The sequence below is a fragment of the Stegodyphus dumicola genome, chromosome 2, assembly GCF_044657685.1.
Source record: "Stegodyphus dumicola isolate Sdum_Otavi_A_Nest chromosome 2, ASM4465768v1".
Classification (NCBI taxonomy): domain Eukaryota; kingdom Metazoa; phylum Arthropoda; class Arachnida; order Araneae; family Eresidae; genus Stegodyphus; species Stegodyphus dumicola.
In genome coordinates this window covers 4,390,761-4,409,230 of record NC_140769.1, presented here as the reverse complement: position 1 = coordinate 4,409,230, position 18,470 = coordinate 4,390,761, and the positions used below count along the sequence as shown (strand labels likewise).

Below are 18,470 nucleotides of genomic sequence, written 5' to 3'. Positions count from 1 at the left end.
CTGTTTAAGACTATGTAAGGACAGTCTCAGAGTGACTATAGTTTAGAAGCAAGTCCTTTCTTTTGAATCGGGTTTTGCATCTCCATCTTCTCCATTGTCAAGTTGACTTGCTCTCATGCAAAACTGTGCATCATTTCAAACCGTTCATGGAAATCTAGAAAGTACTCTGCAGGCGATGAAGGCCTTTCTGGAGAGCAACCAAGGAAGATACATCTGATCACAAGGCAGACAAAGGTTATGACTGAAGAGTATCTGGGATGTGGAATAATTCGCAGTCTCGTGGACTTGCTGTGGTAGGTCATTAAGAACAGAGGTAATTTCCATTCCCAGTCATGTTGGTTTCTAGAAACCATCAGTGACAAGTTATTAAGGATGGTTCAATTAAACATCTCTAATATGCCGTCTGACTATGGATGAAAAGATATGGTTTCGGTTTTGTCTGTGCTGAGTACACAGAATTCTTTAATTACAGCCATGATAAACTTCCTTCCTTGATTGGAGTATAACTGTAGATTCACTCTAAACCTAGAAATCCCATACTGTATCATTACCGCTGCTACCATGACAGCTTCTTGATCAGACATAAGACAGACTTCACTTCACTTTGTAAAGTAGTTGATGACAATGAAGATGTGTTTGTTGCCATCAGCAGTTCATTGCGAAGATCCCAGAATGTCAAAGATCATGTGTTCAAAAGGCATTCCTACATTGTAAAGTTGCAGCTTCTGTCAGCTTGTTTCTTCAGTCCTTTCCGACCTGCAGAAGCATTGGCACCACTTTTGCACATCATCAACTTTACTCCAATAGAAGTGCTCTCAAACTCTATGCAGAGACTTCATAATTCCGAAGTAAATTCCTACTGGACTGCTGTTAGGTTCTTTAACGACATGCGGAATCTTGAAAGTATCAGCTTAAATCGGAATGCCTTTCCATCATCCAGTCTGAACTTACATTACATGACACTGTTTTGAATATGGAGTGAGTCCCAGATAGCTCACTATTATTTTGTCATAGGACTATAGATCGAAATATCCTGCCAATTAGGTTTCTTATCGGAAGATACCATTAGGTCAGTTATGGGTTTAGTATCGCCATCTTACAACTGGTCTTTCCTGACTTCTTTATTGATTCATGGGTCTGGGGCAGATGATGTTGAAGCTGTAACTTGGTGTGCAACTAGATTAACCAGCTCATATTTCTTTTTGATCCTTTAACAATATTGGTGGCTTTCTGTGCATGGTCTTCTAAGACAGGGCATAGACATTTCCATGTGATGATCCTTTCTGATGATGGATAGTGGTCTCTGTATTCATCTGGCTATTTTGGCCTTCAGGATTTTTTAAATTGAGAGCCAAGTCAACAATGCATGATCTGTGCTTTACAGGAATTTTCTGCAATATAGGTAATGGTGGAAATATTTTACGGCTTTAACTGTGGCTAGCAGCTCTTTTCTGGTGACACAGTCATTATGTTTGATTTAGATAAACATTTGCTTCAATATTGCTATATCATGTTTTTGACTGTTTATTTGACACAAAACAGCACCGATACTCTCATTTTTTGTGTCCATTTCAAGAATAAATGTTTTGTCAAGCTGAGAATTGTCACTGACATTAAAATCTCCTTGGCTTTATTAAATGCATCCTCACATTCTTTTGTACACAAGAACCTTTGCTTGCTCTCTGTCAGTTTGGAAGGGTCTCCTGATGAAAGAAAAGTCCTTCACAAATATCCTGTAGTAGGTGCGAAGCCTCAGGAAAGTTCTCAGCTGATGAACATTTTCTGAGTCTGTAATTGCCAACACTTTTTCTTGATATTAAACACACATTCAGCAGATATCACAGTTTACATTTGGCACAACTTAACTTTAAATTGGCTTATTTCAGTTTCTGAAGTACTTTCTTAATATTTTCTAAATGCTCTTCAAAACTTTTACCAATGACGAGGATGATATCCAGGTACGTCAGATAGGCTTCTCAGCACGATCTAATAGGCTTCGTAGGAAATACTTCTCAGCACGATCTAATGTTGATGGCCCATTACATAATTACAGAGTACTGGCCAGTGAATTCCACTCTGTTTGATATTTGTATCAAGCCATACCTGGTTAAATATCGGCAGGTATATTGTACGTGCATGTAATAATTCTGGACTTGCATTTGCTTAATAATTGGTTTAATTGATATCAAATTTTAATTACTTTTCATATTTGCCTTTTTGCAGTTCTTTTAAAGTTTCATCACAATAGAATAATTTTTTTATGTGTATATGTATATTTTTGTGCCTAGACTATTATAGTTAGTTCTTAGTAAATGTGTTACCTAGTAATTTTTGTATTTTGTAAAGGTAAAAAGCTGTATATATGATAAGAATTCTGTAGTATTATTATTTTTCTTTTATTTTTGATTATTCTTTTAGTTTGGAAGAAAGAAGAAAAAATATCGAGGTAATGATGAAAAGCCTGCAAAAAAAGTAGAAAAGGAAGAAAAATTAAAAGAGAAAGATGTATCTAAATACAAAATTGATGATGAGGTAAAATAAATTTATAAATGACTTTATTAGTGAGTTTATTTGTATAATGCTATCGGACCTTATTGCTAAACTATTTGTTTGCTTACCAAATAACAATACTGGCTTATTGTTATTTGGTAAGAATTTTATAGTAACACTAGTTAAATTATAATTTTCCATCATTAAGTAACAGTAATAAAAATTCTCTTTAGAAGTAATTATTATATAAAGCAAATATAAATGTTTACATAATTTTTACCCTATAAATTATCATTAGACTATGTTAAAATTCGTCAAAGTATATTCTGTAGAAAATTCTTTGTTAGTAAATTCAGAATTTTCATTTAGTTATAGGAATTCTCTATAACAGAGCAAGTACAAATGTTTATTTAAGTTCCTATTCTGTTTTAAATCAATGATTTTCAAAATCTGGTGTACTTACCTCCTGAGGTACATAGCAGACTTCCAGTACACAAAAAAGTTTAAAAAGATTCAATAAATGTTAAGAGGATTGATGATTCATCAGAATTCATCATTGTTATCAAGTTTTTATTTCCAGTTAAAGACTACCTTTTTTTTTTTTTTTTTTTTTTTTTTTTTTTATCCTTTATTGTATTATTACAGGCTACAGAGAATTTACATCAAACCATGTAGATGATCCTGGAATGAGGATTAAAAATTTTAATTTTCTGTTAGGTTTTAATAAATTCTTCTCCAAAAAAATTGATAATTTTCTGTATAGTTTTATTATGTTTCTATTTGAACTGGTTGTAATGATTTTTAATGAGATAAGTTTAGGATAGAAAGTAAAATTCATCAGAAGTTTGTTGCACATGAAATGATTTAATACATGTATAAGTTTTTTCAGTACATTAAAATGGGCTTCAGTAATTTGTAAAATTAATTGTCAATAAATTTAAAATCTAGTCTTAGGGGGCATTCTGGACATACTGACTGGCCAATGCCAGTTATTTATATTTACGGAGTGCCTATGGTTAAAAACCGTGTACCTTCACATCAGAGAAATAGCTAATTAGTGAGCAGAAATAGGAAAAATGCATAACTAGTTATCATGATGCACAGTAGGATCATGATGCACAGTAGTCCGCTTAGGGATAAAGGGAAAACAAAGTTTTGATTTTTAATTTTTTTAATTTTTGGGGGTATTTTGTATTTTTAAACATAAATAAAACACAAGCAAAAAGCGGATAGGAAACATTTTACAGATTAAGAGGTTCATTGGCATAAGGCGCTAAATCAGAGTGCAGTAAAGTTATGGAAACATGTGGAAATATCCAAGGCAGAAGTGAGTTCTGTGGGCATAATGTTATTTTTAAACAAACAGATTGATAGCAATGCTATAGAGGCCACTTTTCAGGTATTCAGGAACAGGCTTAAGCAGTTTTAGGTAAAGCAATTATATGGCTGCAGTGGAATAGGTGTGTCCTTCCTTTATAACGTGGGGAAACCTGAAATCTCCTTGATCCGTAGTCAGGATCCTAAATGAGAGATATATAGAAATTACGGGTAAAGTTCAAACTCGCAACCTTTTTCCCTTTGTAACATAATCTTGCCAATAATTTTTTGGGGAGGAAGAAGTAAAAAAGTAAAATTTTTAAAGTAAATATCAAAACTGAAAACAAACAACAAAGTAATTCAGAAAACTTGAATTGCAAAAGATCTGCATATTACATAAGTTGATTTAAAAATAAATAATAAAAATTTAAATCTGAAAGGTTTCAGATTTTAAATAACATCCAAACGGATGATTTTTTGTAATGTTTTGTGTGTTAGCTTTATTTATTTATTAAATATCATGTTCTTCGGACTTAAACCATAAAATTCAGTTCAACCGCAATATCACAAATAATTTTAAAATGAGCGTATCAGTTCCGTGCACAGGAGGTAAAAAAAAAGCTCCCCCCTTTCTTCCCGTAGAGTGTTGCCATTGCTCGCTTTTAAATCTTTGAGTTTGTTAAGTGAAAATTCATTTAAGTTTTACAAAATATGAAATAGATAATAAAACAAATTCTAAATTTGGGCTTCCAGATGCCCATATTCGGGTGGAAATGTACATTATTCAAAATTTGATAACACTATATACCATTGTTTTATCACAATGTGAGAAACATTTATGCAGATTCTTCATTATTTAATTTCTTTAACTGTAATACAGGGCGATAATATTTAGTGGTTATAATTTGAAAAGTGAATCGGACATTTATAGTGAACCAACGCAAAATGCCAAAACGAAAATAATAGTCCTTCAGGGCAAATTGCTCCTTTGAACTTCAAAGTAACGAAACTTACATTTTTACTGTTGCATGTAGTTGAAAGCTGTGGTGGAAAGTTATTATCCGAGCAACAAATTATCAATGGCATATGTGTTGCTTGACAAATTCGTGTGTGTATTTTTTCCCATGGGTGAAACCGAACTGCAAAAACTTAATGGAAGTAATTACAGCTTAGGTGTTGACCAGTGAGTACAATCTGAAAAATGTTCGAGAGCCTCTGTTTAGGCTGTTGTAAAATTCGTTGAAATTGTCTCTACTTATGCAATTTCTTTACCAGTAAAATAATAATTTTCTATCGTTATAAAGCGTAGCAAATATAATTATTTTATAAAACTAAAGTAAAATTTATCGAAAGTCTCATTATCCACGCATTTTGCTTTATGCTTAATTTCCTGTGTCAGAAAGCTGATTAAAATTAAGTTTAGGTAAAAAATATGTAATTGGTTGAATATAGTTTCTAAAAGTAAAGTTTAGCTAATTATACCTTTTGAATTTTCAAAGTGTAAAAGGTTCTGAAAATTTTTAAGAGAGTAAATAATAATTTATTTCATTTTTACTTCCTTGTGCAAAGTAAAAGAAATCATATTTCAACGATAATAAGCCATTTTGACCAATATCAAATGTAATTTCACAGTGTTTTTGCATGACATCCGTACGTAAGAAAGGAATAAAAGACTCTTTTTCCCCAAACAGAACAGATTGCAAAATGTATTTAGAAGACATTTTTTCGTGATGTTTTATGTATATATATACCTGCATAACTCAAAAATAAGTGGCTTCAGAACGTTGAAATTTTGTTTATAGGACTCCTATAACATGTAGTTGTGTACCTCCCTTTTTGGTTGCAATCGACCACACTAAATAAATATATATATATATATATATTATACCCACCCTGTTACTCAGTTAGGTGACCTTAGTTTTTTTTTTTTTTTTTTTTTAAATCTTATATGTTGGTAAATTGTGCATTTTTTGCTTTAAAAATGGTTTTATGTTGTTCTTGTATTCTGGTTAAGCTTTTTATGCTTTAATTAATCTTTATGCAATAGTTGTAGAGTTATGAATAATTTAAATGTTGTTCAAATGTGGCTAAGCAGCCGTATTCGTTTACATTTGAAACATAGCAGAATAGTAAATTAAGTCAGTTTGTGCATCTTCAGTGTCTTTTTACAGAGTGGGACCAAAAGTAAACTTTCAGTTTTCTGCACTGAAAAATCTGTCTTCTTGCCCACTGCCTGAATCAATTGCTTTCACATAGAAACTCTAATTTTAATTGTAAAAATTTTTTTTAATTGTTATAACTGTATTTGGTGTTTTCTGTTTCTCTATATTTTTAAATCTTTAATGAAGATTTTTTGATTTTTACGTATTTTTGCTTTGCTGGGAAGTGAGAACTGAATTAACTGAATGAGAAATATAGCTCCAATGAAATAAGTTTACATGAAATGCGTATAATTTAATAGGCCATACAAGGAAGTTGTGTGGTGTCCACATCAGATTTTTTTTTCCTTACTAGTCTTGAAAATTATTTTTTTTACTTATTTCTGTCATACAAAGTAGAGTATTGTTTAATGGTTTCTGAAATATTTCTATCTCAGGAAGAAGAGGAGGAGGAAGATGATGATGATGATGGTGACCTGTCAAAGTATGATTTAACTGGTTGGAGTGATGATGAGAATGAAGAATCTCTCAAAAAGGATAAAAAATCACCTTCCAGATCTCATTCTTCTGCATCTTCGAGATCTGAATCATCTCAGTCTAGGTCAAGATCTTCTAGCAGTTCATCACGATCTTCAAAATCTTCACATTCTAGTTCCGATTCTGAAAAGCCAAAGTCCAAAAATAAAAGACATTACTCCAGGTCCAGGTAAAAGGGCGGGTGGTAATGGTTGAAAGGTCAATATCATTATTCTTCTGCTTTCCTATATATAAGCATAAAGTTTATTTGCTCTTTGTATTACATTTCTCAGCGTATTTTGATATTGCTGAAAAATAACTTGTAAGAAAATGTGCTTAAATTTTGAATTTAAAGTGTTACCATACACAGAGATGGCAGCTTTTTTTAGGTTGTAAACGCATGATATTTAACCACACTCCTTCCAGTTTGATTTAAAGCTTATTTGCCCTTACTTTTTTTTTTTTTTTTTGTTGTTGTTGTTGTTTCTTAAATTCTTCATGAATTTTATGCAGCCTTGGTTTATTATCTCTACCCCCTCCGGAAAAAAAAAAAGTAGGGTCTGAAATTACTTAGCTTTTTAGATTGTCTGTAAAAGAGAAGGAAGGCCATTTGGATAGTAAGATTATATAGCACACTACTGCTCTGTTTGTAGGAGTTATGATGTCTTAAAAATCATATTCAAGCAGTGCCACTGAGTGAAAGATTTAGGTCTTTGTGTCCCTTTTTTAAGCCTTTTTTACTAACTGGTGTAATTTTTCAGAAATGGCTTAAGAATTTGCCCCCCCCCCCGGCCTTTTTTTGCCAACTGTGTTTGTGAAAAGAGAAAAATACTTATTTACTTTTCAAAAATCAAACATGAATATGAATTACTTTTTTGTATTATTTTTCAAGGAAATGTAATGCATTTTCATTGTGTAATGTTTGTACCTGTTTGATTTTGCATAGTAAATGAGCTAATGTTTACAAAAGCATATAGCAAATTTTCTCTGCAAAAGTGGTCTTACATGGCAACTGTTGTGGACAAAATCCCCAAGGTTACTTAGCAAAATTTGTTGTTAGCAATTGTAGAAAAGTTAATTGAAGTCTTATTTTTTTTTTTTAAATAGGCAAGTTTTAAAATATACTTTTTTATATGTAAGTATTCTTTAACTGTTTGAATTTAAGAATTAATTATGTTTTTAAATGTTAATTAAAAGCTGTTTTAAATTAATTGCTTTTGTCAGTTTATTTTTACCATTTAAAAAAAAATGAGATTGAAACATTCTTTTCTTAAACTCTTAATTTTTTAGTTTAGTTGATTAGTACCTCTGCATGTTCTTTTGAATTTTATCACTTGAGTGGAATATTTTCATAAGGAATAAAACTGAGCTTTGGTCTAATGCATGAGCTGCTTGAACTTTGTCATTAAGTCTGTTACTTCCCAATTCTCTACTGTTAAGAAATATTAAGGCTTCAAAGAAACCAAAAAACATACTACTTGAAAATGAGCTGTGTAGAGGAGACAAGCTGTACGTCAGGGTTCGTAGTGCTTATAAGGGCTTATAAATCCTTATATTTGAAAATAAAATATAAAAGCCATTATAGGTGTTTCCTTTTTCTCTAAAGCACTTTTTTTTTAAGTGCTTATTTTCTGTTTTAAGTGCTTTTTAATGAACGCACATTTTTTTCTTGTACCAAAGCCGAAATTAAATAAACAACTTTTCTTCCTTATATGGAACATCAGATGGTGAATCATACTCCCAGAAATAGCTTTTTGTCCCTTTCTCTGCATTAACATAACCTTTGGTGCATGCGAGTACAGACAGGTGCATGTCGTTGTATTGGTCAAAGAATTGCGAAATCAGTAGAAAATTCCAGCGCATTCCGTATTCTTTTGCTCCAACACAATATTACACATGTTTAAATTTCTGTCAAGATTTTAATAATTTACATTCTCATTCCACGTGGTTAGTTTATTATGATTGGTATGCTTATATTATGAGCATATGTATGGATATTTATGATAATATATTTGCAGTAATTGCTGAAGTATAGATAAACTTCAGAAATGAGTGTGTTTTAACACAGATTAGTTTTCTAAGGAATAATACTCGGAATGGCATAAATAAAGTAAAAGTAATCAAATAGTCAAAAAAAAAGTTTTTTTTTTCCGAATGCATTAATACAGTACGGAAGTTTTTGGGTTCTCCCCTTTCACCATAAAATCTCGAATATTGATATCGTTACAATTTGCAGCAAAGCAAGCAACAGACTTTTTTTTTTTCTTTGTCACTTTCCAACCTGGATTGAACTAAAAGTTCTGCGGTCTACCAATCCAAGCGAAGAATGATTCTATTCCAGAAATTTAACGCAGTCTGTTCAAAATTAGAATGAAAAACACCTCAGATTAGTAAATCTTTATTAATCAATATGAGTATGGTAGGGATATCGCGCGGAGCGTGATGCATCCTGCTTAATGATATTGCCGTATCACGGTGAAAACCGAACGAAGCAAAGGGGCATTTTCCTTTATTTAGTTATTTATTCTCTGAATACCGGCAGCTGTTGATTCTGATTGCGTAATGTCACATGCGGAAGAATTAAGGCGCATGTATTGCACAATAAAGTTTGCGATATTTCACAAAGATAAAAGAGCTTCACTGTGCTTGCTAAGCAGATTATTTTTCAGTTCCATTGGGCTGTTTTTTATATCATGCACATATCGAAATATGAAAAGCATTATTTAGCTGAAAAATCTAAAGAATGATTACAATCTACTCCCTCTTTTACCAGTTATGCTCGACTATCTGGAATTTTCAGATATTCGGCAATTTCCGAGTATGCCAGTTAGTTAAACTTTTACTGTCAAAGTATGACTGCATGAAGCAATTTCCCATCTTCTGATTTCAGAAAAGTTGCTTTTTTTACTTAAATTACTTTGCTTGCAATATCTGTTAAGAGAAAACTGTTATACAATAAAAATTTAGAAAATGTTCAGAATTTTGATTTAAATTAAATTAATTAAATTATATTTATTTTTAGGTGCCAAGCAGATATAATAAATATGGCTTATTATTATTTATTTTCTCTATTTTGAACTAAAATTTCATCATTAAACAGGGTTTGTACGGTCCTTAAAAGTCCTTAAGTTTTTTGGAATCTATTTTTGGTTCTTAATTTCGGCCAAAACCGGCAGAAGGTCCTTAATTTTAATCATCTGAAATTTCTGTCCTTTTTTACTATTCCCATTTTGAATGTGAATTAGCATTTTACAGGAATAGTTTTGGCGATTCACCGACAAATATGGTTTTTTTTTTTTTTTTTTTTTTTTTTTTTTTTTAATGGATTCACGGATTGTAGTTTGTTCCTATTTGTAGTATAAATGGTGGGATACTCGAGTTGAGCGAGAAATGAAACATACGTATTTTGAAATTATTTCATTTTTTTTGTAATGAAAAGCTCTCAAACAACTTTCTGCTTTTGGAGATGTGAATTCTTTTATTAAATGGTTGTAAATTTGGTGACTAATTATTAATTGAAAATTAGCACATGCATAATGTGCTAGTTTTCAATAACCTTTCCTCTTTTCAATGCAGAAGATTAAAGTAGATATTTTACTCTGTCTCTCTATTTTTTTAACCTAGTTTCACATAAGCATATATTTTAAAATTTTAAATTTAAAAGAGAAAAAACTAGTTTTCTCAGTAGTACACACTTTGTAATTTGGAATTAAAGGCACCCCCTCTTTTTTAATCTTGTTTATTTTATTTTGGCTTTATGTTTTGAAAATTGTGTATTAGATTTTAATTTGTATCAGTCGTTTGCATTATATGCAATTAATGGATAATTTTATTTTAAAATTTACATAAAAATATTACTTTGAGTAAGTGTTTTACTGATGTAATAAAATTTTAGTATAAAAGTAATAAATTGCTATTCCATTAACTATTTTGAATGGATACTTGCTTTCAGATCTGGTTCTCCTGAAATTAAGAAACGAGTTAAAAAAGAATCATCCAGTAGTAGTAGGTCTCGCAGTCCATCTTCAAGGTCAAGATCTAGGGAGAGGTTTGTTCAACTAATTGTTCTTTTTCCGTTTCATGAAAACATTAGAGGACAATTCGTATATAAAATATATGAATTCAGATATGTCTTCTTGCTTATTTTTTAAGGGATCTGTATACAATAAAACTTTAAATATCTGTTCTTAAGTGCTTGCCAGGATCTTCAGAAACCTTAATAATTGACTTGTCATTTTACTATAGGTAAATACTTATTTACCATGTTAGTAATAGAGAAAATTTTTTTGCTTACCATTTTGTTTCAGTAAAGTGTTGAAGTGTATATAGGTAAAAAGTAAAATATTTTTCTCCCATAAAATAAAATATAAAATAATTTTTACAAACTAATTAAAAAATATTTTTTTTTATTTGTCTAAGTATGATATACAAGAAGGTATGCAAAAATTAACACAGTTATTTTTAAGCAATTTTCTGCTCTAGCACTAATGTACTTATTCAATATTTTGCTTTTTGCTTATAACATAAAGCAGTTTTTGGAACTCTTCGCTTGAAATATTCAAAGTATGTGACATATTTTCTTGCACCTTAATCATATTGTTGAATTGCATCCATTTGAGAGTTTTCGTTGTCTGTGGAAACGGAAAAAGTCACTCTGAATGAAAGCAGTGGATAGTGTGGGTGTCATACAGTCATGATGTTGTTCACTTGATATTCGTTAGATGCACAGCCCAAAAGTGACATTTGCCCCGAATGGGATGTTAGTCTCGAAATGGTATTTTGTGTTGAATCACAATAAATGACGTATAACTTTTGAAATTGTTGCCACCAGATATTATCACTGTGTATTATATTTAAAGAAATCTGTATGAAGGAAGGTATGCATGTTTCTCATATTGTGAAAAAACGAAGGTACTTAGAACCATTTAATTTTGAATAATGTAGCCCTCCACACGAACATAGGCACCTGCAAGCTCGAATTTTGAATTAATTTTATTAGCTATTTCATATTTTGTAAAACTTTAATGAATTTTTGATTAACAAACTCAGCAATTTCAAAGTGAGCAGTGTCAGTAATGTATGAAATAAAACATTTTTATCTCCAGTGCACAAGACCGTCTACCGCAAATTCTAACAGGGTTCGTACGGTCCTTAAGAGTCCTTAAAAGGCCTTAATTTTTTTTAAATCAATTTTTGGTGCTTAAAAGTCCTTAATTTCGGCCAGAATCGTCAGAAGGTCCTTAATTTTAATCATCTGAAATTTCGCTCTTGTTTTTACAACTGCTATTTTGAGTGTGAATTACCATTTTGGAGGAATATTTTTGGCGATTCACTGACAAATATGATTATCTTTTGAATGAGTTCATGGGTTATAATTTGTTCCTATTTCTAATAGAAAGGGTTGGGTACTTGGAGTTTCTGAGCAAGAAGTGAAACATAAGGATTTCAAAATTTTTTCACTTTTTTCTAATGAAAAGCTCTTAAACAACTTTCCACTTTTGTGGATGTGAATTCTTTTATAAAACGGCTCAAAATTTAGTGACTTATCAGCATTTCGGCGATTTTAATATTACTTTCTATAGAAAATTTTTAATTCGGAGATCTGGGAATTGTTCATCGATTTTTTTAAAAAACATTATAACTTTGATAAATTTAACTAAATTAATGGTAGTATATTGAAATTATATTTAGGAAATAACGTTAAAATACAACATTTATTTATTTTTTTTTTTCTCTCGTATAATGAAGAGACATTACTTTCCGTTTTGGCTGTTTATTATACTGTATTTGGAATATGAAAAATAAACAAGATAATAAATGTTATTAAGCACAGTTTACAAAACAATTCATAGCAAAAGCAAAATAGCTATGTAAATAATTAAAAATTTCTTCCTTTCAATTTTTTCATGGTAAAAAGTTTTCCCATGTAATTGTTTCAGAATTATTAGAATATGCATCAGTTTTCTCTATAAAATTAATTTCACACTTTTTTCCACTGATTTTTTTTTCAAACTATTTCTGGCCTTTTTTCTATTACAGAATTGGTAGGGCTAATTTTACTTTAGGATTTTAGACATTGCAACTTGGAAAGTTTAGAAGGATTTGAAGGCAAGATTTACAGACCCACAATTCTAGAAGGCTCCATTAAAATGTGACAAAATAAATAATATCTTCATTGTATTAACGCATAATGGATGTATTTTACAGAAATTTTATGATGAATTTCATACATTGTGAAGAATTTTTGGAAGGACACTGAAAATATAATGTTTGAATGTTGTACTTCTGATGCTAGAAGTCTTTTTCTTTTTATCTTCTCTTTATTTTCTTAACTTTTCACTAGACACAGCCATCGAAAATACCAAAAATGTTTCTAATCTTTTCGCCTCTCAACTTTTCACTAGACACAGGCATTGAAAATACCAAAAATGTTTCTAATCTTTTCGCCTGGACAGTCATTTATAAAAAAAATAATTTTTTTATTAATAAAGAAATTGAAAACTGACAATTTAAAAGATTCACATTATACATCTCAATCAATCATACACAGGGCTGGCGCTGGGCTTTTTCCCACCTGATGAAATCTCTGTGGTTCTTAAATTCTGCTGCTTAATGCTCTCCTAAATTCTGCTTCCACTCCCTGTCCTAAATTCTAAAATGTTTTGCCATTTCTAGATTTTGTTGCTCGGCGTGTCACTAAAATCTAAAAATTCTGCCTCATCGACTCAAACCAATCCTTACCACATAGAATTTCATATTTATTCTGAATGTTCATATTACTAAAGAAATAAAATTAGCAGCTTTTCCTTTATATTCTAAATGAATTTGTTTTTTAGAATAACAGAAATCTTTAATTCCAAAAATTCTGAAGTGCAGAGGAAACATATCGAAAGAAACTGAATACATATGCAAATTAATCAGTTGTTTAGAATTTTAGCGTTTACTATAGCTTTCCGTTTCCACACCATAATGCAAATCAGATAGTTTTCTGAGATTTTTGGATTGTAAGACAGAAAGTTTTTGCTCTCCACTTGGATGTTGCCTTAGTTCCTGCTACATCTGATAATTTGTAATTATTCATCTTTGCTAATATTTGAATCATTGCTAATATTTGAATTTGTTACTACAATAAAGTTACTGAGTCACCTTAGATTAAATTTAAATTGCGTAGTCTTTGAATACTAGTCCACATTTTTTGTTTGAATTTGGCTGTTCCTGTTTACTTGCATCACCAAAAGCTGTAGTTTATTTTGTCAACATAACATAAGAACGTGCCTGTATGTTCCATAGTCTTTTTAAATAAGAGGTATATTTGAATCTTTATGTGACGCTGTAGTTTCCTATAGACATAATGATAATTTGCTTCATGTCTATCAGAGGTTTCGGATTATTTAACTTTTACCAGATCACGTAAAACCTCGTTAGGTACACTGTTGAGAGACTACAAGTTAGGAGATAAAGCATGCAGAAACTAGTGGGAACACTAGTTTGTGTACTGAAACAGATTTCTAATTGTTAGAAAATATGTTTAAAGAGAAGAAAATTTATATAAATTAGCCAAAATGTCTAGGAACACTTCGAATTAAAACGACACATAACTATTTTGTTTTGTAACTTTTAATGTGTAATTATCCTAATACTGTTTAAGAATCAGTGTCATAAATTGCATGTATTTTAAACTGTAAAATGTTATTAGATTGTGATTTTAATAATGGCCATGTAAATCTATAACGACTGAGGGTATTTAATTACCTAATTTAATTATTTATAACTAACTGCTCATCTTTAAAAGTTATCTATGCGTATTAAAGCAAGTTATTGCTTTTCATTAATCATTACTGTGGCCACAAGATAACGTACGAAAATGTAAAAACTATTATAAACTTATTCTTTGCATCTAGGGAGACTTAAAATAATACAAAACAACTTATCACCTCTGCTATATTAGTGGCTTATTGGAACCTTAAAATAGATTAACCAAGTTGGAATCCCAGAAACTGTATATGAAGGTACAACACTTGTAGAGACATTAGAATTTTTTTTTTAAACAGGAACAAATGAAAAATGAACAAGCGCCTTCACCGAGAATTGAACTGCGGACCTCTGAAATACATGCCCAGTCTGCAGACCACCACACCAAGAAGGCGGGAGAAATTCCTTATATACACCCCCTTTTAAAAGGCGACTGGGGTTTTAGGGAACCCAGTCGCCAAATCCTGGGTGAGGAGAATCATTATCCACCATCCTTTTAGTTTGGGCGTCTCTGCAGAGACATTAGGTATTTTTTGAAGATGAAAAATATGCAAAGCCTTCCCCAGGAATCAAACCACGGAACTGTCAAATACGAGCCGAGTGTGCAGAACACCACATCACGAAGACATGCCAAGAAATGCGGGAGAAATACCTTACCTACAACAGGCTTTCAGGTTTTTTTCTGATCAACAGGTCTCTCTCTTGGCTAGCAACAGCTAATCTTCTGTTACAGATCATACTGATTATGATTTTATTTCTCATTTTAACCTTTGCCATTTGACATAAAATTTACCTGCTAATTACTAAACCTCTAGACTGAATAAGTATATGGCAAAATGAGACATAAAAGAAAAAATCAGCATAAAGCTGTTAATAAAATGTAAATGAAATCTCCCCAATCTTCTTTCAAATATGTCCAACTATTATACGTGTAAAATATTTAATACTATTTGATAAATTTTATAATGTGGATTTCATTCTCAAATTAGTTTTAAAGTTATGTTTAATAAGAATGCATCCTGCTTACGGATCTATTTTATTCTTAGAATGTTATTACAAAAGTGAAATTCAGATACAACCTGATTGAATTGAATTTTTTTAGCTTCTATTGGCTGATAGGTCCTTAATTTTTTTCATTAATGGTCCTTAAAAGCCCTTAAAAGTACTTAATTTTAATGTGCAGAAATGTGTACGAACCCTGTCTAAAAATATACTATTTTTAAATATTTTGTGATTTTGCTGTTGAATCAAATTTTATATGGCATAAGCACTAAGAATGTGATATTTAATAACTAAAGCAAACTCACAAAACAATAATAATAAACAGACAAAAGTTTTGTAAAGCCTAAGAAAACTGAACACTGATATGATGAACTGAGGGAAGACTGGAAAAAAACAGAAAATTATATATCAACACTTAGCGCTGCATCAGGAATTCTAAACATATACTGCTATGCTGCTTTTAAATATTTGTATAATTTTGCTGTTGTATATGGTATAAGTGTGAAAAAATTGATACATAATAATAAAGTTTAAACCCCCCCCCTCCCCAAAAATAAAGAAATGGAGTGAGTGTAACAGCAGACTGGTAGACTGCATGCTGAACGAGAGTGTAAAAACCTTAGCAAACCCTTTTGAAAGCCTGTTAAATTCTAAAACCTTTCAGATTTTTTCCTCTAGAAATCTGATTAATGGTCTTTCAATGATCTTCATTGTTTCCCTCATTTATGCTTGGTTATGGATACCATATTCCAGCAGTCTTTGTATGACATGTCATAATTTTGAAATCCCAAAAAAAAAAAAAAAAAAAAAACTTGTATATTTGTGATTTACTCAAAACATTGTATTTAAAGCCTTATCTAGCAGCAGCAGTTTTAGCAGAAGTTGTCCTTTAAAAAATATGCATATCTTCGCCAAGGAGAAACCAATCCTCTCCTATTAATGCCTCTTCACAAATTAGCGTATGAAATCTTAAGCTAACATAGATTAGAGGCATACTGTGTTTTCATTTTTTTCATTCTAATTGTTTTTGGATATCCCGATATGTTCATTTAGAACAAAATAATAAATTTAATTTCTCTTTTCGTAGAAACAGTAAAACTAAACATTTTTTTTTTCATTTTTACAGTACTTAAATTACATAATATTAATTTTTTCTGCATACCTTCTTTTCCAAGTAATATTTAGAGGCTACTGTTTTCTGAAGAAGTCTAGCCTGCATATTCGTTTAAATTAATTTAATTATTAAAAATAAGTAACATTATCTTTCTAGTTATTGAAGTCAACAAAAAATTTAAAATGCATAAATAAATTAACAAGCTTAATTTTACATAGTTTGAAAAAGGGTGAGTAATTGGAGTTCTGTTACTCTGGAGTTTTTTCCATTAAAGTGTTTTAATGATTGGCTTAAATTTTTATTAAATTATCATGATTTATCAAAATTTAAATCAACTGTATGATAACTTATGGTACTTACGTATTATCGCAACCAGGTTGGCGCGATTTGTAAGTTTGAGTAAAAAAGTATGAATAGAAGGAAAATGTACATTTATTAATTACAGATAATTTTTAATACAGTTTTTTATATTATTTGTTTTAAAATATAAAATAGCAATTAAACCTTTCCGGTTTCGAATTTGAATAAGTTGCAGAATTATTTTTTCGGCGGAAATCTTTTGGCTATTGCTTTTAGCACTGATTGAAAACCGTCTTCGCCATTAACAGCTTGAGCTTGGCGCCATATAAATTCGATAAGGTATGAGTCAAGATGATGACGGGCTGTTCCTCTCTGTTTTTTATTGCGCCATTTGGCTGAGCCCCACATGCGCTCTACATGTTGTGTGTGAATACCCGTGTTGGGATCCACAAAGTTATATTTGTGATTAATAGTTCCATGCAGAAATCCAGCATTTTCAAACTCCTCGTATTTACGAAAAACTACGTATAACACGTAGGGTTGCCGTAAGAAGGGTCGCCAAATTTGGCGATTTATGCGAATTTTGGCCTGGTTGGGTTAATATATAAGTACTTAACTTAATATGCTATTGGAAATCTCCAAGTGGTTAAAGGAATTTGTGATATTTTTAATAATTGTAAAATTTGGTTTTTATATTTCAAATAACAGGTTAAATGTATTTTGAGTGATAATCTGATCTCTATTCTTTAGGCGTGATAATTTTCTCCTGAAGAAAAAAATAAGTTTTATATCGCCAATTGTAAAAAATTTGTCATATGAATATAATTGTGCCTGTCTTTTCGTGTCATGTAAGTGTATTTGCAAAGAATGTTAATGAATCTATTAAAATTTAAATTAAAGAACTTTGTGCAGTTAAAAGAAATATCTGCATTTCTAAGTGGGAGGGAATCTCAGAAACATTTTTTCGGAGATTTTCACAACATGGATGCCTATTTTCATTATTTGGCTATATTAGATTTTTTAAAATGCTGTATATTTTTTCCTCTGAAGGGGACTAAAAATTGTTTTCTTGGTATTATGAAATATATAAATCCCTTCAAAATCACAATACGTGTATAATGCAAAATGTTCACTTATGTGTTATTTTTTTTGTTTTGTTTACAGATATTTTTTTACCATATATATATTTTAACAGTTATCCTTTTTTTTTTTCTCATTCAGGTCAAGTTCATATTCTCCTGTTAGTCGCAAGAGATGAGAGTATTGTAAATCTTTGCCAAATAATCCGCGTTTTATGGAGTTCCAGTTATCTGGATGAATGCATTGACAAGTGCTCTTCATTACTGAAAATGCATGTGCGTTCCCTTTAATCATTATTCCTCTTTCCTTCCCTTTTATTCCTTTTCTTTTCAGCATTATAAGTCAAAGCACATATTCAGAAATTATGAAAAATAGATAAATATTAGTTGTTAAGACTAAGTGTGAGTGATGTCAGTACTCTCTCTTTTTAATGCTTTAAACTCATTTTCCATTTTCTTGCATGATAGGAAGCTTTGATTACATATGTAATAGAAAAAAAATAAATTATTGTTTTAAAGTATATGTTTTTATTATGTCTATGTTATTTGAAATAATTGTATGCACAGTGTGGAAGCACAGTAAGGTATGGTTGTATAGTTAGGTTGTATAGCACAATAAGGCTGCTATCACATGTTGGTTTGTTTTGGAAGAACAACTGTTTGGAACAATTTTTCTGCTTTGTCACAACAGCCAATCACCATAGATCGCTTTGGGGTTAACTGGTTCCCTCATTACAAACA

At 30.8% G+C, this 18,470-nt stretch overlaps 1 protein-coding gene across 2 annotated transcripts in view; it reads left to right on the top strand.

Moving 5' to 3' along the window:
• The window catches only part of LOC118198816 (zinc finger Ran-binding domain-containing protein 2-like), a 67,543-nt gene extending 49,293 nt beyond the window's left edge, over window positions 1–18,250 (top strand). The window contains exons 6-9 of one of the 2 annotated variants that reach the window (XR_004759854.2): window positions 2,419–2,532; window positions 6,404–6,701; window positions 10,435–10,530; window positions 17,872–17,893. Coding sequence is in view for 1 of the 2 variants with exons in the window: in XM_035370588.2 (XP_035226479.2) it covers window positions 2,419–2,532; window positions 6,404–6,672; window positions 10,435–10,530; window positions 17,872–17,908 (516 nt within the window). In the remaining variant the exon portion in view is untranslated. Of the gene's footprint in view, window positions 1–2,418; window positions 2,533–6,403; window positions 6,702–10,434; window positions 10,531–17,871 lie in introns of both variants that reach the window. The other variant, XM_035370588.2, reaches the window with a different exon arrangement.
• The last annotated feature ends 220 nt before the right edge of the window (window positions 18,251–18,470 follow it).